A 27,379-nucleotide genomic window follows, 5' to 3' on the forward strand; every position below is an offset into this window, starting at 1 on the left:
CTGACCATCTGCCAGCTCGATCGGGATGCATGACGTGCGGCTACCTTTAATACTGCCATTCGTTCGTACAAACACTTCTCTCGCCTCTATCCTGCTCCTTCTCCAAGCCGTGGAAATTATCATCGCTACGTACTGTTCGGGCGCCAGCGAGGGGTCTCGCGTGTGGGTGCCGAACTACTCATCAATCAACTCACGCACCCTGCCCCACCCTACCACCACCCACAAAGCTACAGTACTGAGAGAGACAGACAGACGCAAACGGGTGGTCGAGCTAGTGATTTGTGCTGATTCAGAGTTAATTTCTGATATGATTGAGTAGATAGAGGCATGGAGCATGTGAGTACAGAGAGAGAGGGACTTAAGGCGCACCGAACAAGCATATGATCAGACCCCTCTCTGCTGCCTGTGGTAAAGTAACACGAAAGAGAGAGAAGAAAGGAGAAGAGAAAGAGAGAGCGGAAGAAGAAGGAAGATGGGTCGTGGGAAGGTGGAGATGAGGCGGATCGAGAACAAGATCAGCCGGCAGGTGACGTTCGCCAAGCGCCGGAACGGGTTGCTCAAGAAAGCGTACGAGCTCTCGCTGCTCTGCGACGCCGAGGTCGCCCTCATCATCTTCTCCGGCCGCGGCCGCCTCTTCGAGTTCTCCAGCTCATCGTGGTACGTACCAACGCCCTTTGAAACCTCCGTGCATGCATAGATCGGTCGCCTCCGTCCTCAGTAAGTAACACAGCTAACAGAAAACACATCCATGTTTGGGCTGTATCATCGAAATGCCCCTTTAATCCTTTTATTAGTTAGCCAGTACTTTCCCCTCTTTGGTTTATTTGCTTGCCTTTATGGGAGCAGGTTTCAAGGATTATCAAATTTGGCTTGTGTTTTAGATTCATCACTTGCATCTGGATCGATCTTTATCGTACACGCTCTCACTCTATTTTGTAGTATATCCTTCGTTTCTACCATATCTGTTCATCTTTTCTGTGGTTATTTTGGCCTCCTTTTGATAAGCGGCAAGATCTACTTGTTAAGATTTTTTTCCTGATTATCAGAGCTTTAAAAATCAAACCGGTTATATTAGGCACTGGACCGATCTGTATAAATCAGATCGAACCTGAGGTAGATTTGTACCAGATAGCTGACCTGCACGTACACACATCAAAAGAAGTACACACCCTGGAGCGCTTGCTATAATCGGCAAGCCCATTTCGAGTAAACTTGCCGCATCTTCCTTCCTTCTTTAGAGCTTCTGTTTCGTTGGTCCTTTGCAGTACCCGTTTATGCTTACCCGCTGATCCATCTTTACTTTGCTCACTCATGCATCCAGTGCTAAAACAAGCAACCCCGCACGTGTGCCCATGCATGTACGTAACACTTACACAGACCCCAAGTTTCTGTTCTAGCCGTACACAAAGCTCAGATTAAGTTGGTACGTAGTCTATCTTACTGTTCCATCATTACTGTTCCATATTGAAGGTAGCAGCTGCAGCCCAAAAATCTCACCCATCTTCATTGAGCCCTGTGTAGATCCACTCGGTGCTGTGTGCTCTCTCTGACTGCCCAACCGTACATCAGATATCAAGTGACATTTTCCATCGAACGTCATGTCAAGCATAGCTAGCAGCCCAGCTTTGCATGCAATATACTGATTGGAATGGGTTGTTTGTACCCACGTGATGAAACTGATAGATGCAGGCACGTACAATACTACTTTGAAGTTTACGTGCATGAAGAACAACGTCCGTTCGGATTTGTTTCGTTTTCTAATGAGGATCGATCACAGCTGTTTGAAATTGAGGTATTTATTATAACCATCTTGCGCAACACTTAGCCTTGTAAAATCGTGTATATTGGAAAGCCAGTTTGAAAAAACACTTCAGGTGCACAACATTTTCAGAAATTCACGATCCTTGATGGAATTTGCTTTATCCTAAGCAACTATGGCTGGCCTTCCTGATAATCTGAATGGTGTGTAGATTAATAAAATGGAAACCTTGAATCTCCACATGATTCCGTAAAAGGCTGATCTTATCACGTTAAGCATTACAAACAAGATTTGAGTTTCTGCTGAAACCATAAATCTCTGAGAGATGTACTAAATCGGCACCTTCAGGTTCATGCTTCACTTATTATACTACAATTAGTGCTGAATTATATTTTTTCCTTTGTTCCTAATACTTGATGATAAAAAATTGAATGGGATTGGAAGTTCTGTTTAGCTCATAGGTCATGAAATAAAGTTCTGCTTAGGTCACTGTTCTAAATGAACATGCACCAGTTGCTTGACATAGAGTCACTTGTACCACACCCTCCAGTCAATTAGATAAATTAAAACTCCAATTCTCGCAACACCTATGAGCTTGATGAAGGGGGTGAACATGTAGGATCCGCTTTCCTTGACCTTGTAGCTACACACATCATTTTAAAAACTGGAGGCTACACAAAGCGGGAGCAAAAAACAGCCCAGCGGACCCTGAACATCCATCGATGCACATGCTCCAGAAGTCGCCGACACCATCAATCACTAACCCAACTCCAGGACAAGGATAAAAGTATTAACATTGCTAGACTAGCCATCGGCGTCACCATGGCACAAGACAACACCACCATCCTGCGCGAGTACATCATGCCACGCTCCAACACCGAGTACTCTCTCTCTAGAATACTAATATATCTCTTGAATGACACCATACTTGTGAATTATATGCATATATATAAATATAGATATATAGATATAGATATGCTTGCTTTTGTTTAGGTCCTTACAGTTTTTAACCATACTAGCTTGTTGTAGTTCATAATACATGTCATTTTAAGCACTTACGCGGTGAACTCATTTCTAGTGAAATATATTCCTACAACCAAAAATCTGCCACATTATGTCGTAGTATAATGTTATGTGTACACTTAATCTAAATATTACTAAACATATTAAAGTAAAATAGCAGTGTTCGAATAAATCAGTATGTATAACTCGAAACAAGAGAAGGCTATTTTCTTAGAAAATAAGAGGAGGATATTTTCTCCATATATTGTACTATATGTCTTCCCTTATTAATCTAATTTCCTACTAGATTCCCATTAACTTCTAGATATGACAATAAGAGATATGTATTGTAACACCTATATTTAGTGTCTTCTCGTGGTGACGTGGACACCTAAGAGAAACCGAGGCTTCTCTACCATTATACATGCTCTTACGAGGGTTTCATTATGACTTGGCGGAGACCCAATGTTTTTTTTTGAAATGGAGACTCTCGACCCAGGCTCTGCATTGAGTGATGCATACAACTTTTATTGATGATTATTAAGTTTAAATGTAAGTATCACAAAAGATTACATCATGGGTCACATAGGGTTGGGACATGAATCAACCATCTAAAAACAAGAGAAAACATGTGGCAACTCTGCGCTACCATGTTAATCTAAGATCAAAACGCCAGCTAAACTGGTTGTATATATCCCGTGCAATCTTCTCTAGTCAGTTGCACCCAATATCCAAATCTCTGCGTTTCTCCATTGGTTGTAGGAAGGACCACATACGGATCCAATTCGTAGCCATTGGTATTACCTGCATAAAGAAGTTGATTTTGCATTGTTAAAAATATAATTATTCCGAGTATTCCACATGGCCCGTAATAAAGCACATACACCAACTCTGACGTGCACTTTATCTTCGCTAACCAATTCCCAAACAAGTTCGTAATATTTGCGCCGGGGGGGTGGGGGGGGGGGGGTAATATTAAAAGTCATATAGACTACACGCCATACCATTTTTGCAAAGGGACAAGCGATAAATAAAAGTTGTATTGTTTCATCTTGATCACAAAAACAACATGTACGACTCCCTTGCTAGTTCCTCTTTGCTAAATTATCTTTAGTAAGCAAAACTTTCTTATGCAAGAACCACATAAAAATTCTAATTTTAAGTGGTACTTTCATCTTCCAAATGTATTTACGAAGAAACTTTGTGTGGTCATTCATGTAATCTAGATACAAAGATTTGACCAAAAAAATGCCAGATGTTGTTAACTTCCAGATAAAACATCTGGTTGTGTGGTCAAATTAACACTGATTAAGCGGCTGCATAAGTGTGTCCATCTATCCTCCCTGTTTCCCTCAAGTGCCTCTCTAAAACCTATGTTTAAAGGTACCTGTGACATAACATAAGGAACCGAAACTTGTTTCCGTTGGACAATGTTATATGGGGAGGGATATTGTTGGGAGAAAGGCGTATTCCCAAGCCATGTATCTTCCCAGAAACGAGTTTCTTCTCCATTACCTACCGTGAAGGACCTGCGTTTGAAAAAAATCATCTTTCGATTTCATCAAACCGCGCCAAAAAGGAGGGATCCATAGGCTTTGTCTTAACTTGGGATAGCGATTTTGAATGAACATATTTATTTTTTATAAGCTCTTGCCATACACCCTGTTCATTTAGCAGTTTAAAAAGCCACTTGTTGAGTAAACAATTTTTTTTTATCTCCGGCGCTTCCACACCTAGGGCACCTTGATCTTTGGGTCGACATATGATGTTCCAACGAGTCAGTATATACTTCTTCTTATGGTCATCACATTGCCAAAAAAAACTTTGATCTAAAAAAATTCAGTCTTTTCCTAACCCTTTTGGTATTTCAAAGAAAGAGAGCTTATGATGTTCCAAGGAGTCAGTCTATGCTTCTTCTTGTGGCGGAGACCCACTGTAGTACCTTAAGTGTCGACAAAGACTATGCCGATGAAAATTAAGTGTGTCAGTAATAATTTACCTTTGAGATTTTGCACATCCATAGAACGAAACAACAAAATAAAAGTCTTGATACACAAACATCGTGATGTTGTATCGACTCCTGAGGTGACGAAGGACCATTCCCGAGCTTATGATGTCATCCATATTGGATAATAAACTCCCTCGCCGTGCCCTTCAACCATGTAGACACCTCCGTAAAGAGGTCGCAGTTCTCCATACGCTGAAGATACGACCATGAACGGAGCAAAGCACTGCACCGGTAGGTAAACTGCATAAGAGAAGAATTGTTTTATCATTAAACATGTTATCATTTTTACACATCCATAACAACCAAATAATGGCAAGCTCCCACACCCTAATAAGTAGTTTAAAACTAAGATCCACCCCATTAAGCCACTAGTCGAAAATACTGGCATTTCTTTGTGGCACGTATAAGGTAGAACCTAATTGGATGATTGACCATATAGATCTTGCAAAATGGCATTCGAAGAATAACTGCTTTATTGTCTCATCGTGATGCCAAAATACACACTTTTTACTGTCCTGCCAGTTGTGTTTTGCAAGGTTGTCCTTAGTAAGGATTACCCCACGACGAAGGTACCATACGAAAACCTTTGTTTGTAATTGTATCTTCATCTTCCATATTTTCATAATATTATTTACTGGATTTTAAGGGTGAATCAACGCTCTATATATTGAATCCGCTGAGAACTTTCCATTCTCCGCTAGATTCCAGCGGAACTCGTCTGCTCCATTTGACAGTTGGACGAAAGCCAAATGATGTAGGAATGCGTTCCAATCTATCCGGTGGGGCCTGCTAAGATCTCTTCTGAAAGTCACACACGGTAGATTAGATTCCATCACCTTAGCTAAGATATCACCCTTGCGACGCACAATATTGTATATAGCTGGATATTGTTCTCGGAGAGTGGCATTACCTAGCCATTTGTATTCCCAGAATCTAAACTCAGATTCATCCTTAATAGAGAAAGAGACAAATGGGAATAAGTGTCTCTTCGTTGCCATAAGGCTAGCCAAAAAGTGTGAATCCCCATGTTTCAAAAAAAAAACATGAGAAATCACAAGTGAGCCAACATAATTTCATCTTAGTATTGTCTGCCAAACCACATCTTCATTAGCAGTTTAGCCAACCATTTTTCTAACATAGTTGTTTTATTAACCTCAAGGTCATGAACACCAAGTCCCCCTTGGCATTTTGGACGGCAAACAACATTCCATTTTGTAAACCAGTATTTCTTCTTCTCACTATCCATTTGCCAAAAAAAAAAAACCTTGATCGAAAATAGTCCAATTGATGCAAGACTCCTTTGGGAAACTGGAATAATGATATAATGTATAATACCATATTGGTTAGTACCAAATTAATGAGGACCAATCTTCCATTCAAAGATAGTAATTTTCCTATCAGCCGCATCTGAAGTTTTTCCTTGACATGCTTACATTCAACAGTTTTAAGCCACCAAAAATGAATCAGAATGCCTAAGTAGCTAATTGAAAACTGACCAATAACACAAGAAATAAGCTTATCATATAGGTTGGCATCATCTTGGGCCTCACCAAAGCAAAACATTTCACTCTTATGGAAGCTAATTTTCAACCCTGATAATTGTTCGGAAGCTGTTATAATTAATTTTAGAGTTCTCACTTTCTCAATGTCATGTTTCATAAACATAGTCGTATCATCGGCATAATGCAGAATAGATAGTCCACCATCAACAAGGTGAGGGATACCCCTTTAATTTCTCCATCAGCCTTGGCATACTCTATAATGATAGCTAGCATATCAGCCACAATGTTAAATAACAAATACGGGTGATAATGGGTCGCCATTCCTTAATTTTTTTTCCGTCTGGAAGTACTTACCAACGTCATCATTGACTCTGATGGCAACACTTTCTACGAAAATAAAGTTATGGATTAGAGCTCGCGTCACTTAGCTAAAAAACTTGCATCATGAGTGTTTGCTGAAGGAAAGACCAATTAAATTTATCATAAGCTTTTTCAGAGTCAATTTTTAGGATTACACCATTTATCTTTTTACGATGTTACTCATGGATAGTTTCATGCAAGGTGACAACTCCATTTAGAATATATCTTTCTTACATAAAGGCCGTATGAGTAGTCAAATATCACAAAAATTCATATGCTATATGGAAGTATACCTTACAATTTCCAGTTTACTAGCTTTTCCTATATGTGTATTCGGCGTGAAATGTATTTAAATTTTTGCACAGATCACAGTATAATTTTTTTTTGAAATGGGGGCACAACCAAGTCTCATCATCAAAACAATGCAGATGGCCTTTTCATTTCCTTATTGATAGCATAGTTATAATTATTACAGTTCACGGATCTAATAGGATCAAGATCAATCAGCGAAGGAGCAAAAAGCATGTGCCAATGGCCACAGTATAATTTGTTTTGCTTGATTTTTTATGTGATCAGCATGTACAAAACACTTGAGAGATACCGCACCTGCAACTACAATTCACAGGAAGGACCTCCGGTGGAAAATGAAGTAAGCCTCATAAGTGCCACTAGTTCCTAGATATAATGCATTTATGTAAGAGACTCCAGAGTTTAGTTAGAAACCAGCTATGTCTCTTTGATGACAATTATTTCTGTACACTATTCCTCTGTCTTCTAATATGTTACTATTATATGTTTGTTTCATGCTAAACATTCATTTTTATGCTAAATAATAATGATATATTATTACCATTTATTCACTACATCATATTTTTTTTATCTCATGGAATAATATCTAGAGCAATACCTTACGTTTTCGGACTATTATTAACAAAAGAGCTAGTGAAACATGGAGTTACCATGCAGTTCCTTATTTCTTAATACTTCTAAGCTTCCCATTTGTTGGGACACCACATTATTTTTCTACTATCTTGTTTATTTTGCAATATGTGTATTGTTCTGCACCTTTTAGATTCTTCATTTTCCTGTAATTGTTATATCATGTGAACTAACGCTCCATGTACTGGTCCATTCTATTCTTGTTGAAACTAGATTAATTACCAGGAATATCTGAAGCTGAAGACCAGAGTTGAATTTCTTCAGAGTTCACAAAGGTAGATGGTGCTAAGTAGTTACTTTTGCTGTTTACACTGTTGCTCTTACTTACCGGCCCTCGTTCTCATATCACAGAAATATTCTGGGTGAAGATCTGGGTCCACTTAGCATGAAAGACCTTGAGCAGATTGAGAACCAAATAGATGTATCCCTGAAGCATATCAGGTCTAGAAAGGTAGAAAACTTGAACATCTCTAGTTACGAAAGTTAAAGGTCACCAGCTTCAGATGTTTTTTTACTTTTATAGACGTATACTGTTTACATTGAAATAGAAGAGAAAAACAAATAAAATGGGGTAAATTACATTCTCCTCCAGTCTGCATCTAAAGATGACGAGTTATTGCAAAGGCATTACAATATATGGACCATATGACGAGTTATGACGAATGAAAAAATTATCTACTTCAGACTTCAGATCATTCAAATGGTGTTAATTCCATCACTGTTAGGGTTAAACATACAGTTTGGCATAAATGTATGAGAGATTTTAAGATTGAAATCGTGATACTTCTCTACTATATACATTTTTCTATAGTTTTATCGTAAACATGTGCGTTTTTTTTATTGTGATATGTGCTGAGTTATGACAATTGACTGTCATATGTTTTGCAGAATCAAGTATTACTTGATCAGCTATTTGATCTGAAAAGCAAGGCAAGGATGAACTTGAGATCAAATTAATTCTAACATTACACACTCCTTATGTTGCTAGTGTGTATTTAATGGCTGATTAAAATGATGTTTTGCAGGAGCAAGAATTGCTGGATCAAAACAAAGACCTGAGGAAGAAGGTAAATATCAATGATCTTACAAGCTACAGTTTTTTCGATCCCTATATAGAACTTTGATAACTTTTTTGTTAATACAGCTTACCTGCCTATGCTCAATGAAGTTTTCAAACTACACTGCATACAAACATATATGACTTTAAGGGAGGAAAGATGATCGAAATGCGTAGTAGCTAATAAGAACTCTTTGACACATGATTTCTTGTATGCGCCAGTTGCAAGATACGAGCTGTGGAGAGAATGCGGTCCATATGTCCTGGCAAGACGGAGGAGGGCAGAGTAGCTCCAATGGGAATGGCATTGATCCTTATGCGGGACTCCTTCAACACCAGGAACATGAATCCTCCATGCAAATTGGGTATGTTTTTCTGCTTGCTAATTCAGAATGAGCTGTAACTCTGCCCTACAAACTTTAGTACGTGTCCAGAACTCGATTATATCATTCATCGATTGATCGGCCCAAAGATTAAATGAATTGTATTCCCGCTGTGAAGGTATCATCAAAACTACATGGACCAGCTGAACAACGAAGATCACACGGCTTCTCAGCACCCTAATGCACAGCCTGGATCGTCTGCAGGTTGGATATGATTGGTTGGTCTGGCCCTGCGTGCCGTGTGTAGCTAAATCTGGATGCCAGTTCTTATATTTTCGTGTGGTCAACGTGGTTTGTATCTACCGTATTACTATGCTAAGGGCATATAAAATGATTGATTAAACAATCTAACTTACAAAATAAAATGTCGTCTAAAGACACAAATATCTCACACAAGTGTTATCCTGGACAGTTAATGTTTGTGTGCTCCTGAATTTTTCCATGATTAAAATAATACATTTTGTACAATGTAGAAAACTGATTTATCTTCCTCAGTAGGAGATACGGAGTAAGGTTTCTGCACCCGGGTGAATCTGCACCCTTTATCTGAAAAGCATTTTGAACATATTTAAAAATATTAAAAAATACAAAAAAGTCTCGTGTATATTTTGACAAGTTACATGCTCACAAAATTGTTTCAGCAAAAACTGACATGTTTTGTACCATGTGTAAAAAGGATAAAAAAATATCTCGAGAAGTCGGTTTTATGTGAAACTTTACGTGCACACATATAACATATTTCTCTACATGCAAAATCTTTTTTTTTAAAATTTCTAAATCATTAAAATATGTTTTGTACATACCGGATACCAGGTGCATATGCACATGGGATCAGTTTTGAGTTTTGCGTGACACACACCTCTTTTTTTTTCATTTTTCTCTTCTCTTGACAATCATATTGCGTGGTATATTGATAGATAACACTACTGTACATGACATCTGTTGTTTTCTATGGTGAATAAATTAACCATCACATCCAAAGCGCGTGCGGTTTGCTAAGTTGTTTTCTATCTTGGAACCGTGCGTGATCAAGAGCTTTGCTGATTATAAGCGCAGCTGAGCACAATGCGGCCGATCATGGTAGGGTGATTTTTTGGAACGGGGACTCTGCTGGACCGAAAGATAAACACTAGAAAAGTAGCAGAAAATCGTATTTTCAACCTCTCCCCGTCCACAGTAACCAGAGGCGATTTGTGAAATCCCGTAGGCTTCCCACTTCGCCGGCGCGGATTCATCGGGTCCCTCGGCCTCCCGCCTCCGCCGGCCGCTCCGGCGGCGGGAGGGAGGGGGAGCCTCGTCTCGCTCCGTGTATATAGTAGGGGTGCATATGGTGTCCAGCCGGTGGCGTCGGGGCGGAAGCGGCGCGGCCGGAGTGGTTTTGCAGGCGGTGGTTCTTCCCTTCGACGGCGGTGCTCTCCGGAGTCCTTGCGTCGATCTACCGTCTCCGTCGAGCCTGCAGGTCTACGGAGCTGCTGGCCTCGACTTCCCCACTGCCGGATGCTGCGGGGCGCGGATCTGGCCGGAGTTGCTGAAGGTGAAGGTGGTACCGTACCAGATCGAGGATGGCGTCAGCGATGCAAGGTGGAGGTTCCTCGGAGCCGAGTTCTGTCGACTTCCCGTCCGCCAGGGGTCTCCTTCCGTTCCAGGGCTGTAGTGGAGGAGCGGCGGCGGCGCGCCGTAGTACGTCTTCGTTGTTGTTGTCGTCTTCGTTTGCTTGCAGGACCGGCTTGTAATTTCTTTGTTTCTTTGGGTTGTTCTGTAAGCTTCCTGGTATAATATCACTTGATCTTTCCTCGCGAAAAAAAGATGAAAATATACGAAAAAATCATGCGCGTGGAAAGTAGATACTCGTATGAACGTGTAAAACTTGAAACTCAAATATGAGCAGCTGTGATTTGTGCAAAAAAACCACAAAGGGGAGGTGGAGGTGCTATCCTTCGAACAGTCGCAAGGTTGTGTCTCATGAAGCGCTGGGGCCACGTGCTGTGTGACTGCCAGGTGGCGTAGAGTGTGCCGCTCCGCTCTCCTTCCTCACCGTCTTCCCCACTCTCATCGCTCAGCTGATTCCAGTGGTCTCATCCCTGGGCTCTGAGGGGTGAGAGCTCGGAAGAGGAAGATGAAGACGGTGCCGGAGACACGGGGAGCGACCTGGGCGCCTCCACTCCCATTATGCAGGAGAGCGCCATGGTGAGCTCGGGCGGCAGCGTAGTGCCATCGTCTCCCTCGCAGCCGACTTATACCGGGGACCTTAGAACTAACTGTTGTGGTTGGACATTTATGTCTTAATGATTTCTGAGTTTCCTCATTAAATTGGCTTTAAGACCAATCACAAGGGGTGCATTTCCCATATATATGATTGCACCTAATTTAGGCTCCATCCAATAAAGAATTAAACTTGATAAAATATTTATCATGCTGTTTAGAAATCTCCATCCCAAGTCTATCCATGTTGCCCTCGAGAACGTTTTTTATATAAGTATACACACTTGAGGTTGTACTCTTACTGAATAGAGGATTGAGCTTTTTCTAAAAAGTGCATTTACTTTATTGCAATTTACTTTCATCAATTTACTTTTCCTGCAAACTATATACTAAAAACACAAAACCCATCTTTCATTATTTTACCCGTCAGACTTTTTAACCAATACCTTTAGCTTCTCGTGGGTTTAACAACCTTTTTCTTATTGAAAGGTACTACAATTGATCTCCTGCAATTGGGAGACATCACTTGGTAAGTTTTATTTTTCCATTATGACCATTTATGAGCTTGTTTCTTGCTCTTTTTATGATGTCTTGACCTATATGTTAGGAACATACGATGTCATTCTGTAGAGGAGCCGAAGGAGTAGTTCACTATTATTTGAAAGAGAATTTGGGATAGCAGTGATAAGGGGTGGCACGATCTTCTCAGTAAGCAATGGTTGTGATGATGATCACGGGGTGATTGCAGCGGACGTAACTTGATGAAGTGGATGATAACTTGTATGATGCAACGAGATCTCTCGATTGGTCCCTGTCGCCAATGCAACAGCTCTCAACCCTGCAAGATATTCACAAATCCACACACTTGCGCACGTAGCCGCCGACCACGAAGCGGTAAGTTGCAATCTTCTAATTCCCAATGGAACAGCAGATTACACAAGACTTTGACATCTACACAATATCAAGCAATATGGTGTAGGGAATTCAATAGTTTTGCAGAGCAAACAACTAAGAACTAGGGTTTATCTTAAACATGGTCTAAAGCAACTTTGGGGGCGTCCTGGGCACTTATATAGGCGTCCGGGACGACCTCAGGTCGAAAAAGTACAAAAATAACCGACCCAGAATAGATCTGGTCGAGACAGGCTCGGACACGGCCGGTCTAGGAGCCGGTCGACCGGGCCAGGGACCGGGCTGGCCGGTTCAAACCGGGCCAGGGACCGGGTGGCAACCGGGGGCTGGAATTATCGCGCAGTAGCCCGTCCGGTTGGCATCAGCAGGGCACCCGGTTGGCGCCGGGGTGGATCCGGCGGACCGACCGGTCGGACCGGGCCAGTCTCTCGCTCCTCCCTCACGCGTCCATGGAATATCTTCATGTCCAGCTCCATGTCCAGCTTCACGTCCATCTTCACGTCCAGCTGCTCCTCTCCTCCTCGTGTGATGCTTGTCTCCTCTTCATACCTGATGATACATAAGTAACAGGACTTAGGCAGTATATAGTTCTCATCAATCAAACATCAATCAAAGTATCGTTTAGGAACAAGTTCACTTGTTGTTTAAGTAGCTTCGCACGAGTCCTTGTAATAGGTCCAATCCGAACTTCATTGGACTTGAGCTTCACAGCAGCTTCATCTTCATTTGGTAATGATGGAGGTAGTAGTGTGGTAGGGATGTCCTCATCATCTCTCCCCCTTCAAAAGGCGTCGACCTCGACGCTCCAAGGTCTTCTCCGTCATATGGTGTCAAATCAGCAACATTGAAAGAATTACTGACACCGAACTCATCAAGTGGAAGATCTATCAAGTATGCATTATCATTGATCTTGGCAAGCACTTTGTAAGGACCAGCACCACGAGGAAGCAACTTGGACTTCCGCAGCTTCGGGAACCTATCCTTGCGAAAATGAACCCAGACCATATCACCAGGCTTGAAAAACATCTCCTTGCGTTTCTTGTTCATCCTTGCAGCATTGCTCTTGCCTTTCTTTTCTATCAACTCTTTAGTCTTCACATGTATCTTCCGTACAAAATCTGCCCTCTTGGATGCCTCCATATTAACTCTCTCATGTATGGGCAAAGGCAACAAGTCAAGTGGAGTAATGGGTTTGAAACCATACACCACCTCAAAAGGACACAACTCCGTGGTAGAATGTACCACCCTGTTGTAAGCAAACTCCACATGTGGCAAACACTCTTCCCACTCCTTCAGGTTCTTCTTGATCATGGATCTCAACAGTTGTGACAATGTTCGATTCACCACCTCAGTTTGACCATCAGTTTGGGGATGACAAGTAGTACTGAAAAGTAGCTTTGTCCCCAGCTTTCCCCAAAGTGTCTTCCAGAAGTAGCTCATGAACTTCACATCACGATCAGAAACAATAGTCTTCGGGACTCCATGTAGTCGTACAATTTTCCTGAAAAACAGGTTAGCAATATGCGACGCATCGTCGCTCTTGTGGCAGGCAATAAAGTGTGACATTTTAGAAAATCTGTCCACTACCACAAATATAGAATCATGGCCTCTCTTAGTACACGGTAAACCCAACACAAAATCCATACTAATATCCTCCTAGGGTGTAGTAGGTGCCGGTAAAGGGGTATACAAACTGTGAGGCTTCAGCTTGGACTTGGACTTGTTGCAAGTAATGCACCTCTTCACATACCTATCCACATCCCGCCTCATCTTTGGCCAATAAAAGTGGTCAGCTAGCATGAGTAGCGTCTTCTCACGCCCAAAGTGACCCATCAAACCTCCAGCATGTGATTCCTGCAATAAGAGCAAACGCACAGATGATTCTGGATAACATAGTTTTTAGCTCTAAACAAGAACCCATCATGTATGTGATATTTCTCCCATGCTTTACCAATAGCACACAAGCGATATGGTTCAGCAAAATCATGATCAGTAGCATACAAATCACATAGCACTTCTAATCCAGGAATTTTAACATCAAGTTGAGTTAATAGCATATTCTTCCTAGATAGAGCATCAGCAACAATATTATCTTTTCCCTTCTTATGCTTAATAATGTATGGAAAAGACTCAATGAACTCAACCCACTTAGCAAGACGCTTATGCAAAGTAGACTGAGCTTTCAGGTATTTTAAAGCTTCATGATCAGAATGTATGATAAATTCTTTTGGCTATAAGTAATGTTGCAAAACCTCAAGAACTCTAATTAAAGCATATAATTCTTTATCATATATAGGATAGTTCAACTTAGCACCGGACAGTTTCTCAGAAAAATATGCAATTGGGCGACCCTCTTGCATCAACACACTAGCAATTCCAATACCACTAGCATCACATTCAATCTCAAATTGCTTATTGAAATCAGGAAGTGCAAGCAACGGTGCAGAAGTTAACAATCTCTTAAGATCATCAAAAGCATGATCTTGGGCTGCGCCCCACTCAAATATTACACCCTTTTTAGTTAAGTCATTCAAAGGTGCAGCAATAGTACTAAAGTTGGGCACAAATCTTCTATAAACCCAGCAAGACCATGAAAACTTTTTACTTGACTCACATTCATAGGAGTAGGCCAATTTTGAATTGCTTCAATTTTAGACACATCTACTTCTACTCCATGCTGAGAGACAACATAACCCAGAAATATGATCTTATCTTTGCAAAATGTGCACTTCTCAAGATTACCATAGAGTTTATTATCACGAACACTTGCAAAACATGTCGAATATGTATAGTATGATTAGATTCATTGCGGCTGTAGATTAATATGTCATCAAAGTACACAACCACAAACTTGTCAATAAAATTACGCAAAACATGGTTCATCAGTCTCATGAAAGTGCTAGGTGCATTAGTCAAATCAAAAGGCATTACTAACCACTTATATAAACCAAATTTTGTTTTAAAGGTTGTTTTTCACTCATCCCCTTCTTTCATCCTAATTTGATGATAACCACTACGCAAATCAATTTTAGATAAAATAACAGCACCACTCAATTCATCTAGCATATCCTCTAAACGGGGAATAGGATGACGATATCGAATAGTAATGTTGTTTATCGCTCTACAATCTACGCACATACGCCATGTACCATCTTTCTTAGGAACTAAAATAACAGGAACAACACAAGGACTAAGGCTTATGCGGATATAACCTTTGTCGAGTAGCGCTTGTACTTACTTCTGTATCTCCTTCGTTTTATTCAGGGTTCGTTCTATATGGTGCCCTATTGGGTAGCGAAGCTCCGGGGATCAAGTCGATTTGATGCTCAATACCGCGCAATAGTGGTAGTCCTGCGGGTACCTCCTCCGGAAAAACGTCACCAAATTCCTGGAAAACATTAGAATCACCAAGAGGAAGAGGGGTCATGTCGTTAGAAACCAAAATCGTACCCCTGTACAAGAGCACAAGAGGCATGGCTATAGGATCCTCACTAAATTCTCTCATGTCTTCTTTGGTGGCTAATGAGACTAAGGAATTCACTCTCTCACTTTTCGTTATATCACTCACGACATTACAATTCTCTCGCCTATCTAAAGAAGCATCCTCCAAGTTTACTTCAACTTTCTGACGAGATTCATTGAAAATTTGATGTGGTGACATAGGCTGTAGATTGATTTTCTTGCCCTTGAACTCCAAGTGATATGTATTGGCACGGCCATTGTGTTGCACAGAACGGTCATAGAGCCAAGGCCAACCCAATAGAAGGTGACACGCCGTCATAGGAACCACATCAAAATCAATGGAATCCTTATACGGTCCAATCGCAAATTCAACACGCACCATGTGGTTTACCTTCATCTCACCATTGTCGCTCAACCACTGAATATAATATGGATGCGGGTGCGGTAGATACTTCAACTTTAGCTTGGTGCATAACTCCTTGCTTGATAAATTGCGGCAACTCCCGCCATCAATAATGACCTTGCAAGCCTTGTTAGGACCAACTAAAGCGTTTGTTTGGAACAAATTGCAGCGTTGAGTAGATGCACTAGGCAACACATTAAGAGCACGCTGAGACACAACAATAGTGCGAGCTTCAGACGGATACGCATCTACACCATCAGTGTCATAGTCCTCATCTTCTGGATCATTTGGATCAACATCATCTCTAGTCTCATACTCATTATCCTCATTGATAATCATGACCTTGCGGTTAGGACAATCCCTCCTAAAGTGACCCTTGCCTCCACATGTATGGTGATGTCTACGCCCCCTCCTTTTCCTGTAGACAGTGTTGGGCCTCCAAGAGCAGAGGTTTGTAGAACAGCAGCAAGTTTTCCTTAAGTGGATCACCCAAGGTTTATCGAACTCAGGGAGGAAGAGGTCAAAGATATCCCTCTCATGCAACCCTGCAACCACAAAGCAAGAAGTCTCTTGTGTCCCCAACACACCTAATAGGTGCACTAGTTCGGCGAAGAGATAGTGAAATACAGGTGGTATAAATAAGTAGTAGCAACGGCACCAGAAAAGTGCTTTGCCCAGGACAGTAAACAAGCAGTAGTAACGCAGCAGTAGTAACGCAAAGAAACAAGAAACAAGCAGCGATAGCAGTATTTAGGAACAAGGCCTAGGGATCATACTTTCACTAGTGGACACTCTCAACATTGATCACATAACAGAATAGATAAATGCATACTCTACACTCTCTTGTTGGATGATGAACACATTGCGTAGGATTACACGAACCCTCAATGCCGGAGTTAACAAGCTCCACAATTCAATGTTCATATTTAAATAACCTTAGAGTGTAAGATAGATCAATACGACTAAACCAAGTACTAACATAGCATGCACACTGTCACCTTCATGCTAAGAAAGGAGGCATAGATAATATCAATACTATCATAGCAATAGTTAACTTCATAATCTACAAGAGATCATAATCATAGCCTACGCCAAGTACTAACACGGATGCACACACTGTCACCATTACACCGTGCAGGAGGAATAGAATACTTTAATAACATCACTAGAGTAGCACATAGATGAATAGTGATACAAAACTCATATGAATCTCAATCATGTAAAGCAGCTCATGAGATTATTGTATTGAGGTACATGGGAGAGAGATGAACCACATAGCTACAGCGGAGCCCTCAGCCTCGGGGGAGAACTACTCCCTCCTCATGGGAGACAGCAGCGTTGATGGAGATGGCGGTGGTGTCGATGGAGGAGCCTTCCGGGGCACTTCCCCGTCCCGGCGGCGTGCCGGAACAGAGAGTCCTGTCCCCCAGATCTTGGCTTCGCGATGGCGGCGGCTCTGGATGGTTTCTCGTACCGTGGCTTTTCCGTCTCGAGGTTTTAGGTCGAGGGGCTTCTTATAGGCGAAGAGGCGGCGTCAGAAGGTCAACGAGGCGACGACACTATAGGGGGGCGCGGGCCCCCCCTTGGCCGCGCCGGCCTAGGGTTTGGTGGGCCTGTGCCCCCTCTCTGGCGGTTCTCGTGTGTTCTGGATGCTTCCGGGCAAAATAGGAACCTGGGCGTTGATTTCGTCCAATTCCGAGAATATTTCTTTACTAGGATTTCTGAAACCAAAAATAGCAGAAAATAGCAACTGGCACTTCGGCATCTTGTTAATAGGTTAGTTCCAGAAAATGCACGAATATGACATAAAGTGTGCATAAAACATGTAGATATCATCAATAATGTGGCATGGAACACAAGAAATTATCGATACGTCGGAGACGTATCAGCATCCCCAAGCTTAGTTCCTGCTCGTCCCGAGCAGGTAAACGATAACAAAGATAATTTCTGGAGTGACATGCCATCATAACCTTGATCATAATATTGTAAGCATATGTAATGAATGCAGCGATCAAAACAATGGTAATGACATGAGTAAACAACTGAATCATAAAGCAAAGACTTTTCATGAGTAGTACTTAAAGACAAGCATCAATAAGTCTTGCATAAGAGTTAACTCATAAAGCAATAATTCAAAGTAGAGGTATTGAAGCAACATAAAGGAAGATGAAGTTTCAGCGGTTGCTTTCAACTCGTAACATGTATATCTCATGGATAGTTGTCAATGCAAAGCAATATAATAAGTGCAATATGCAAGTATGTAGGAATCAATGCACAGTTCACACAAGTGTTTGCTTCTTGAGGTGGAGAGAAATAGGTGAACTGACTCAACAATAAAAGTAAAAGAATGGTCCTTCAAAGAGGAAAGCATCGATTGCTATATTTGTGCTAGAGCTTTTTATTTTGAAAACAAGAAACAATTTTGTCAACGGTAGTAATAAAGCATATGTATCATGTAAATTATATCTTACAAGTTGCAAGCCTCATGCATAGTATACTAATAGTGCCCGCACCTTGTCCTAATTAGCTTGGACTACCGGATCATCACAATGCACATGTTTTAACCAAGTGTCACAATGGGGTACCTCTATGCCGCCTGTACAAAGGTCTAAGGAGAAAGCTCGCATCGGATTTCTCGCTATTGATTATTCTCAACTTAGACATCCATACCGGGACAACATAGACAACAGATAATGGACTCCTCTTTTATGCATACGCATGTAGCAACAATTAATTTTCTCATTTGAGATTGAGGATATATGTCCAAAACTGAAACTTCCACCATGGATCATGGCTTTAGTTAGCGGCCCAATGTTCTTCTCTAACAATATGCACGCTCTAATCATAAGGTGGTAGATCGCTCTTACTTCAGACAAGACGAACATGCATAGCAACTCACATGAAATTCAACAAAAGGTAGTTGATGGCGTCCCCAGGAACATGGTTATCGCACAACAAGCAACTTAATAAGAGATAAAGTGCATAAGTACATATTCAATACCACAATAGTTTTTAAGCTATTTGTCCCATGAGCTATATATTGCAAAGGTAGAGGATAGAAATGTAGGATAACGTTGCATAGAAAACAAAAATTTTCCTACCGCGAACACGCAATCCAAGCCAAGATGCAATCTAGAAGACGGTAGCAACGAGGGGTTTATCGAGTCTCACCCTTGAAGAGATTTCAAAGCCTACAAGAGGAGGCTCTTGTTGCTGCGGTAGACGTTCACTTGCTGTTGCGGTCAGAAACCCACCGGCGGGCAGCGACGGGCAACACAGTAGAGCCGGGAACAACTTAGGGCTGCGGCTGGCCCTGGTCCCTCCGAGCGACGGCCCGCAAAGCCTCTGGTACACACGTCCGATGCTGGTGCAAGGGCGTGCCACCTGACCTATACCTGGTCAGGAAGGTGATGGAGATGCCTCGCTTAGTTTCCTGCATGGCATACACGTAAACATTAAATACGAGCCTCGATCGGCTCTCAGGTTGTCCTGTGAATCGTCTCAAGGAGCCGATCCACCCATGATTCATACGAGGTGCATGAATATATGGTGGTCCTGCTTGATCAAGATAAAGCTAAAGCGATCTACGACGATTTAGGGTTTTCACCGCATAATCGGATCATCCTACTCACGATTGGGCCTCGCGGTCACGTACGGTGATCGTAAGCCGGTCCTAGACAAGGCCTAAAAACCAACACGAGGTTGATCCTCGGAACATCCTGTCTAGGGCTAGCAAACGACACCCTACGCGTCGCTGGATCCTCCAACCCTTTGTAAGGCCTAACTATTGTAGATATTAAACTAATCCTTGAAGAACAAGGAGCAACCGTAACGGATCGGATCTACTAAATAATGATCAAGCGGGGTGCCGCCCCTACACCTAAAATAGGTATAAGGGCGGCTAGATGTATAAGGGTTGCACTACGACAGCATATGATACGAAGAACAATGCTAACCCTAACACATCTAAGATAACTACGTTGCTCGCCATCAAAAAGGCTTCAGTACGAGCAACGCATGAACAACGAAAAAGCTTGTGCTGCCTAGATCGCAAGATGCGATCTATGCAGCATGATGCTTACCGGTAGAAACCCTCGAGACGAAGGAGTTGGCGATGCGCCGAGATTGATTTGTGGTTGAACATTGGTTGTTGTTTATTCCATAAACCCTAGATACATATTTATAGTCCAAGGGACTTTCTAATTTAGGCGTGCACCTAACCGTGCACGGGTTAAACTCTATCTTTTAATCTAAGATGCGATCTACTGTATTACAGATACACGGGCACACTAGCCCAAACGTTGCACATAAGGCCGATTCACGTATTTCCTCCGTATATAATCTTCAAGTCCATCTTGATCGCGGCCCACCTCTGACTCGGTCAAATTCTGGTGATAACACATGCCCCCCTGGTTTTGGAATTGATAATTCCAAAATCACTCTGCTTTTTCTTCGTTGGGTCATGTCGTGGCAGAACCGTCGCAGTATCCTTCATCATGATGCCTTGCCTTCTCAACTTCTCCGCGTGACCTGGCAGTTTTTTTTTCTTTTAGGCACCACTTCCTCGGAAACTACTGTGGCATTGAATTTCCACTATATCCCCTTTTATTTAACCGCTCCGAATAGTTTACTTCCGCATCCCCTTCGCATTAGCACTCCAAAAACCCTCCTGCGCCACCATGTCTTCTTCCTCCTCTGCCCCATCGGATCTTTCCACCCAGTCCTCCTCTTCCCGCGAGCCGACGCCGGAGCCGAACCCGGCGGAGGTCCACGTAGCCAATACCCGCCGCGCCATCGAGGCCGGGGAGGAGCCCAGCCATGACTTCTCCGTCTGGTCTGAGGACGACAAGTCCTTGACCGACGGGGAAAGCGACCTCCGCTTCCTCGCCGACGGGGAAACGGAGGAGGAGAGCGATGACGATCGCTTCTCCTGCGACGACTTCACCTCTCCCGAGGAGGAGGAGGAGGAGGACGACGACTCCTCCGATGAGCCGCCGGCCAAACGGTTCTGCCCCTGGCCGGGGAACCTCAGCGACTTCGACGACGACGACGCTGACGAGGAGGATGAGGACAATGAGGGCCCGGTCGGCGGCCACTGGAGCAGCGACGACGAGCCCGCCGGGAGCAGCGCCGACAGCGGCGACGACGGCGACGACGAGGGCAGCGACGGCCCGTAGATAGGACCTTTAGCATAGGATCAGTAGTAGTAGATGGGGCAATGTATCCCCTAGTACTTCCTTTTGAGAGCAATCAGCTCTTTATGTAAGAAATCTTGCTTATCAATGAAGAACTTCTCCCAATTTGATTTTGCCGATTTCCTTTGAGCTTAATTTAGCCGATTTCCTCTCATACTGATTCTGCCGATTTGTCCCCTTAGCCAATGCGTAATGAGCCGATAGCAGCGCATCGGTCCTTTACAATTCATCCTTCAATTCTTCAACTGATGACCTTGAGATCTGGTGGACACTGTAGAGTCTTCAAGAGAGCCTTTGAATTCCTCCAACCAGGCCCAATGGTCTTCTTCAAGCACTCATCATTTTGTGAAGAAGGTTGCTACGAAGGATCAGCCGATGGTACCCCAATCGGCTCCTAAACAGAGCAACTAACAGGCCTGCTGCCCCCCGAGCCTTACTCAAGGCGAGAATATCGGTGAGGATGCGCCAAAGCCGATCACCTTTCTTCCCTCGAAAGCCGATATATTTCCCCTGATAGCATTGCTGGACTAGCACAAGGGGTTGAAAATCCTCGACAAGAAGGTTCAGGCACCAGAATCGGCTCAAGGCAGCTGAGGAAGCTCTCATTGTTTTACTCCCTCGAGGAAGCAGAAGGCCCCACAGCTGAACTGGACTTGGTGAAGATCCGCGCTTTGAACACATAACCAGTAGTTTTACTAGAGTCGATGGTTGTGCATCGGCTTTGTCTCTTAGTTCTAAAGTCGATGCCCTTGCATCGGCTGTATGTCATAAAAAATTTTTTTTTACTGGCCGATTTTTCTATCGGCCTCCAATATTTCACTGCACACATGTTCACCTGCACATGTTCACCTGCACATGTTCACATGTTCATCTGGTTTAGGTGCCCCCCGAGCCGAATCTGTCAGGTAACTGCAGATATCGGCTCTGTAGTTCAGCCAAGGCACCATGTTTGCACGTCGGCTTCGGTAGGACCAATGTTGATTCTTCTTAACTCATCAGCCGATGTAAAACCGCTGCCAAGTAGATTGATGCTGAACACAAGCAGAACATGTGGTGAGGATAATTTTGGCCGATTGCTGGAATCGGCCTCCATATTGATCGAAGCGCTCAATGAAGTCTTCGTAATGTTCCTTCATAGATCTTTGGGGCCGATCCAAAGGATCGGCCTTGCCACGTTTCTCATCGTTTTGTTCTTGCTACTCGGTCAGGCCAGTGGATAAGACCAGCCTAACCCTGCCCTTCGTCACGTCGATGCGCTCGCAGTCGTCCAAATTGATACCTGAGAGGGGCTCTTGGCCTGCTGCTTCCCACGCGTTCATGCCAGCCGTTGAAATTTCGGCTGAGTCATCGGCCTGGACGACCTCTACCGCATCTCCATCCCACTGTATTATGCATTGGTGCATCGTGGAGGGAATGCAACAGTTGGCGTGGATCCAATCTCTTCCTAGCAGAACAGCATAGGTGCTCTTGCTATCGACGATGAAGAACGTCGTAGGGGTAGTTTTCCTTCCTACGGTCAGATCCACGTTCAGAACACCTTGTGCTTCAGACGCTTGGCCGTTGAAATCGCTCAATGTCACGTTGGTCTTGATTAGATCCGAGCTAGAGCGTCCCAACCGACATAGCATAGAGTATGGCATAATGTTGACTGCCGCTCCGGTGTCCACCAGCATCTTATTGACAGGCCTCCCGTCGATATAACCTCGCAAGTACAGGGCCTTCAGATGTCTGTAGCTTCTTTCTCGTGGCTTCTCAAAGATAACCGGCCGTGGGCCGCAGTCAAGTTGTGCCACAGGTGCCTCGTCTAATCCTGGAGCACTGAACTCCGAAGGAAGGATGAACACCATGTTTGTGCCAGCCGATGTTTCATCATCGGCTTTCCTTTGCTTGGGGCGCCACTCCATTTTCCGTGGTCGACCCTCCTCATCCAGGGTTCGCTGAATTTTCGCGGCCAGATCAGGCCGCGCCTTTCTTAGCGTGTGCAGATATAACCTTTCGGCTTCCTCCAAGCCGCGCAATCGCTGAACCCTACGCTTTTGGGAACGGCTGAGTCCATCAGGGCACCACCTTGGACGGTGGTACCTGTCTTCTTCTTCTTCTCCCTCGTCTTCCGAATCCTCGAGATTTTCCATCCGAGGGGACTCAGCGCGTTTGCTTTGTGGTGGGAGAGGCCCTAGACGTTTGAACACGGACACGTTGGCTGCCTCCTTCTTCTTCTAGTTGCATTCTGGGCAATTGCCGATTGTAGGCAATCGGCTCATTCCTGAATCCCAGCGATTAATGCGAAGAAGGGGCAGTCCCAGTGCCTATCTTCGTCGTCCTGCTCCCTCGACTTTTCCTTGGCACGGCGCTCGTACTCCTCCTCATTGCGATCATGCCGACGATGTCTCCTGGCGTCCCTAGCCAGACGGTCTCTATCATCATCGTCGCTGGATCGTCGGCGTTGGCTATATTGACTCACATACTTACTGAGGAGGTGATCAGAGAGGGGTCGCTGATATCTTATGTTCTTCACTTCTCCCTCCGTGACGTAGCGCTTGCCATCATGACGGAGCCGATCGCGTGGAGCGGCCTCCTCTGTGTCCTTGCTACGAGAGCAGCTGCCCTCGTCTCCATCCTTGCCAGAGTGGTGCCCAGGTCCTATCATGTTGATGCTGAACGAGGATCCTGGCTGGCAACCTTCAGGGTAAGTGCACTCCACCATGTTAACGACGGGAAAGGGGTGGGTGTCGACCTTCATTGCGTACTGGTTGAAAATCAGACGTCCTTGTTCTATCGCCATTTGGATCTGCTGACGCCACACCCTGCAGTCATTGGTGGCATGGGAGAGCGAGTTATGCCATTTGCAGTATGGCTTTCCGTTCAGCTCCTGTACCGTGGGGAATTTGAGGCCTTCGGGTATCTTCAACTGCTTCTCCTTGAGTAGGAGGTCGAAGATTTGCTCAGTTTTGGTCACGTCAAAATCAAACCCTCTGGGCGGACCTGGTGGCTTAACCCATTTGCAGGACACGGGGGTTGCCCCCCGAGTCCATTCAGCCACTGCTACCTCTTGGTCTCCCGCAAAGCCTTCATCTTCATCTGCCTCAACCAGGACTACCGCACGCTTGAATTTGTCCTGGTACAAGTCCGGGTGGCGCTGTTCATATGCTGACAGTTTCTGAACCATGTGCGCCAGTGAAGGGTAGTCTGCTTGGGAAGCCATATCCTTGATTTGTGAGGCAAGGCCCACCACTGCCAACTCGACTGCTTCTTTTTCAGTCACACGAGCCGAATAGCATCGGTTCCTTAGATTTCTGAAGCGCTGGATGTATTCTGCCACAGTTTCTCCACGCTTCTGACGTATCTGTGCTAGATCGGCAAGGCCAGACTCGGAAGCTTCTGAGTGAAACTGCATGTGGAACTGTTCTTCCAACTGCTTCCAAGTCCGGATCGAGTCCGGTGGCAACGAAGTGTACCACCCGAAAGCCGATCCCGTGAGGGACTGTGCGAAGAACCTCACGCGTAGTGGATCCGACGCTGAGGCCGTTCCTAGCTGTGCCAAATATCGGCTCACATGCTCGATGGAGCTGGAACCATCTGATCCACTGAACTTGGAGAAGTCAGGGAGCCGATACTTGGGTGGTAGCGGGACCAACTCGTATTCATCGGGGTACGGCTTGGAATAGCCGATTGTCCTCCTTTTCGGCACCATGCCGAACTGGTCCCTCAGGATCGTACTGATCTGATCCGCGGTGCTGGCTGCAGGAGTCGAACTCTGAAGATTCGCCGGGATGGCGTACTTAGCCAGCCATGCTTGCTTTTCCAGCTCTGAGCCAACTGCAGGAGCTAAGCTCTGGAGGTTCGTAGGGGTGGCATATTTAGCTAGCCACGTCTGCTTCTCAAGATCTGTTGCTGACGTTCCTCCTGCTTTCCCAGAAGTCCCTGCTGCCGCGGCCTGGTTTGTGAGCGCCCAGTTACCGCAGTCTGGCACGTATGTGCACATGTACCCGTGAGGGATCTCCTTAGGCGCCTCATGCAAGAACTGGCAGTCACTAGGGTCACCACCGATCTTGTAGACGACGAATGCCGGTGAATTCGGCACTTCCGGTGCTGCCAACGCAAATGGCAGCGGTGGACGGGACTGGAGTGGCATCTCTCCTTGGTGTGTCCCGAGAGCTGGTCCTAATGGAGAGTACTGGTACCTCATGATCTCCTGGATCACCCGGAGAGCGACACGCTCCAAAGTGTTCACCAGGTTCTCAGAGTGGCGGTGTAGCGAGTGAGCCACCATGTAGTTGATCTCCTGACGTAGGGACCTGGTGCGTTCTTCTGACGGGGCAGAGAGGTCTATCCCATCGAGTGCACCATCAGGCGAGAACCCCTTCCACCTGATGCCATGTGAACGGGTTCTGTGAAAAGAGCCGATGAGGTCGGCTTCGAGGATTGCTTTGACCTCGTCATACTTCTTCTTGAGCTCGTCGGTCAGATCCTCGTACGTGACTGGAGTGCCGTTCGCCATCTCAGATGTAGATGGCGATGTGGTTGATGTCGAAGCTTGTCTCACCGGGCGTGCCAGAATGTGTTGCGGTCAGAAACCCACCGGCGGGCAGCGACGGGCAACACAGTAGAGCCGGGAACAACTTAGGGCTGCGGCTGGCCCTGGTCCCTCCGAGCGACGGCCCGCAAAGCCTCTGGTACACACGTCCGATGCTGGTGCAAGGGCGTGCCACCTGACCTATACCTGGTCAGGAAGGTGATGGAGATGCCTCGCTTAGTTTCCTGCATGGCATACACGTAAACATTAAATACGAGCCTCGATCGGCTCTCAGGTTGTCCTGTGAATCGGCTCAAGGAGCCGATCCACCCATGATTCGTACGAGGTGCACGAATATATGGTGGTCCTGCTTGATCAAGATAAAGCTAAAGCGATCTACGACAATTTAGGGTTTTCACCGCATAATCGGATCATCCTACTCACGATTGGGCCTCGCGGTCACGTACAGTGATCGTAAGCCGGTCCTAGACAAGGCCTAAAAACCAACACGAGGTTGATCCTCGGAACATCCTGTCTAGGGCTAGCAAACGACACCCTACGCGTCGCTGGATCCTCCAACCCTTTGTAAGGCCTAACTATTGTAGATATTAAACTAATCCTTGAAGAACAAGGAGCAACCGTAACGGATCGGATCTACTAAATAATGATCAAGCGGGGTGCCGCCCCTACACCTAAAATAGGTATAAGGGCGGCTAGATGTATAAGGGTTGCACTACGACAGCATATGATACGAAGAACAATGCTAACCCTAACACATCTAAGATAACTACGTTGCTCGCCATCAAAAAGGCTTCAGTACGAGCAACGCATGAACAACGAAAAAGATTGTGCTGCCTAGATCGCAAGATGCGATCTAGGCAGCATGATGCTTACCGGTAGAAACCCTCGAGACGAAGGAGTTGGCGATGCGCCGAGATTGATTTGTGGTTGAACGTTGGTTGTTGTTTATTCCATAAACCCTAGATACATATTTATAGTCCAAGGGACTTTCTAATTTAGGCGTGCACCTAACCGTGCACGGGTTAAACTCTATCTTTTAATCTAAGATGCGATCTACTGTATTACAGATACACGGGCACACTAGCCCAAACGTTGCACATAAGGCCGATTCACGTATTTCCTCCGTATATAATCTTCAAGTCCATCTTGATCGCGGCCCACCTCTGACTCGGTCAAATTCTGGTGATAACAGCTTGCAAAAGCGCGTAGAAGATCTTGATCACGATCGGTTCCGGCGCCACGAACGGGCAGCACCTCCGTACTCGGTCACACGTTCGGTTGTTGATGAAGACGACGTCCACCTCCCCGTTCCAGCGGGCAGCGGAAGTAGTAGCTCCTCTTGAATCCGACAGCACGACGGTGTGGTGTCGGTGGTGGTGGAGAAATCCGGCGGAGCTTCGCTAAGCGTGCGGGATGCGGTGGAGGAGAGAGGCCGCTAGGGTTTGGGGAGAGGGGGGCGCCGGCCATCTAGTGGTGCGGCCACCTTGTGGTGCTTGGGGTGGCCGGCCCCCTCCCCTTGGCTCTCATTATATAGGTGGAACCCCAAGAGTTGGTCTCCAAGTCTTCGAATAAGACCCGAACCAAAAACCTTCCATATGGAGGGGAAACCTAGCCAAGCTAGGACTCCCACTAGAGGTGGGAGTTCCACCTCCCATATGGGG

The 27,379-nt window shown here is 44.7% G+C and overlaps 1 protein-coding gene across 1 annotated transcript; it reads left to right on the forward strand.

Annotated features, from left to right (window-relative positions):
• The first annotated feature begins 92 nt into the window (after positions 1–92).
• LOC127296490 (MADS-box transcription factor 1) lies at positions 93–9,406 on the forward strand. The gene is made up of 8 exons (XM_051326583.2): positions 93–657; positions 7,208–7,280; positions 7,784–7,845; positions 7,922–8,021; positions 8,459–8,500; positions 8,596–8,637; positions 8,850–8,992; positions 9,129–9,406. Exons 1-8 carry the CDS (start codon positions 473–475, stop codon positions 9,223–9,225), a joined length of 744 nt encoding a protein of 247 aa, XP_051182543.1. The 5' UTR covers positions 93–472; the 3' UTR covers positions 9,226–9,406.
• The last annotated feature ends 17,973 nt before the right edge of the window (positions 9,407–27,379 follow it).

This window comes from Lolium perenne, chromosome 4, assembly GCF_019359855.2.
Source record: "Lolium perenne isolate Kyuss_39 chromosome 4, Kyuss_2.0, whole genome shotgun sequence".
In the NCBI taxonomy this organism is placed as follows: Eukaryota; Viridiplantae; Streptophyta; class Magnoliopsida; order Poales; family Poaceae; genus Lolium; species Lolium perenne.

Coding starts and splice junctions, on each gene's coding strand:
- LOC127296490 (XM_051326583.2), top strand. CDS start 473: ATGGGTCGTGGGAAGGTGGAGATGAGGCGGATCGAGAACAAGATCAGC. Junction 7,846..7,921: donor TTTCTTCAGAGTTCACAAAG/GTAGATGGTGCT, acceptor CTCATATCACAG/AAATATTCTGGGTGAAGATC. Junction 8,022..8,458: donor AGCATATCAGGTCTAGAAAG/GTAGAAAACTTG, acceptor TATGTTTTGCAG/AATCAAGTATTACTTGATCA.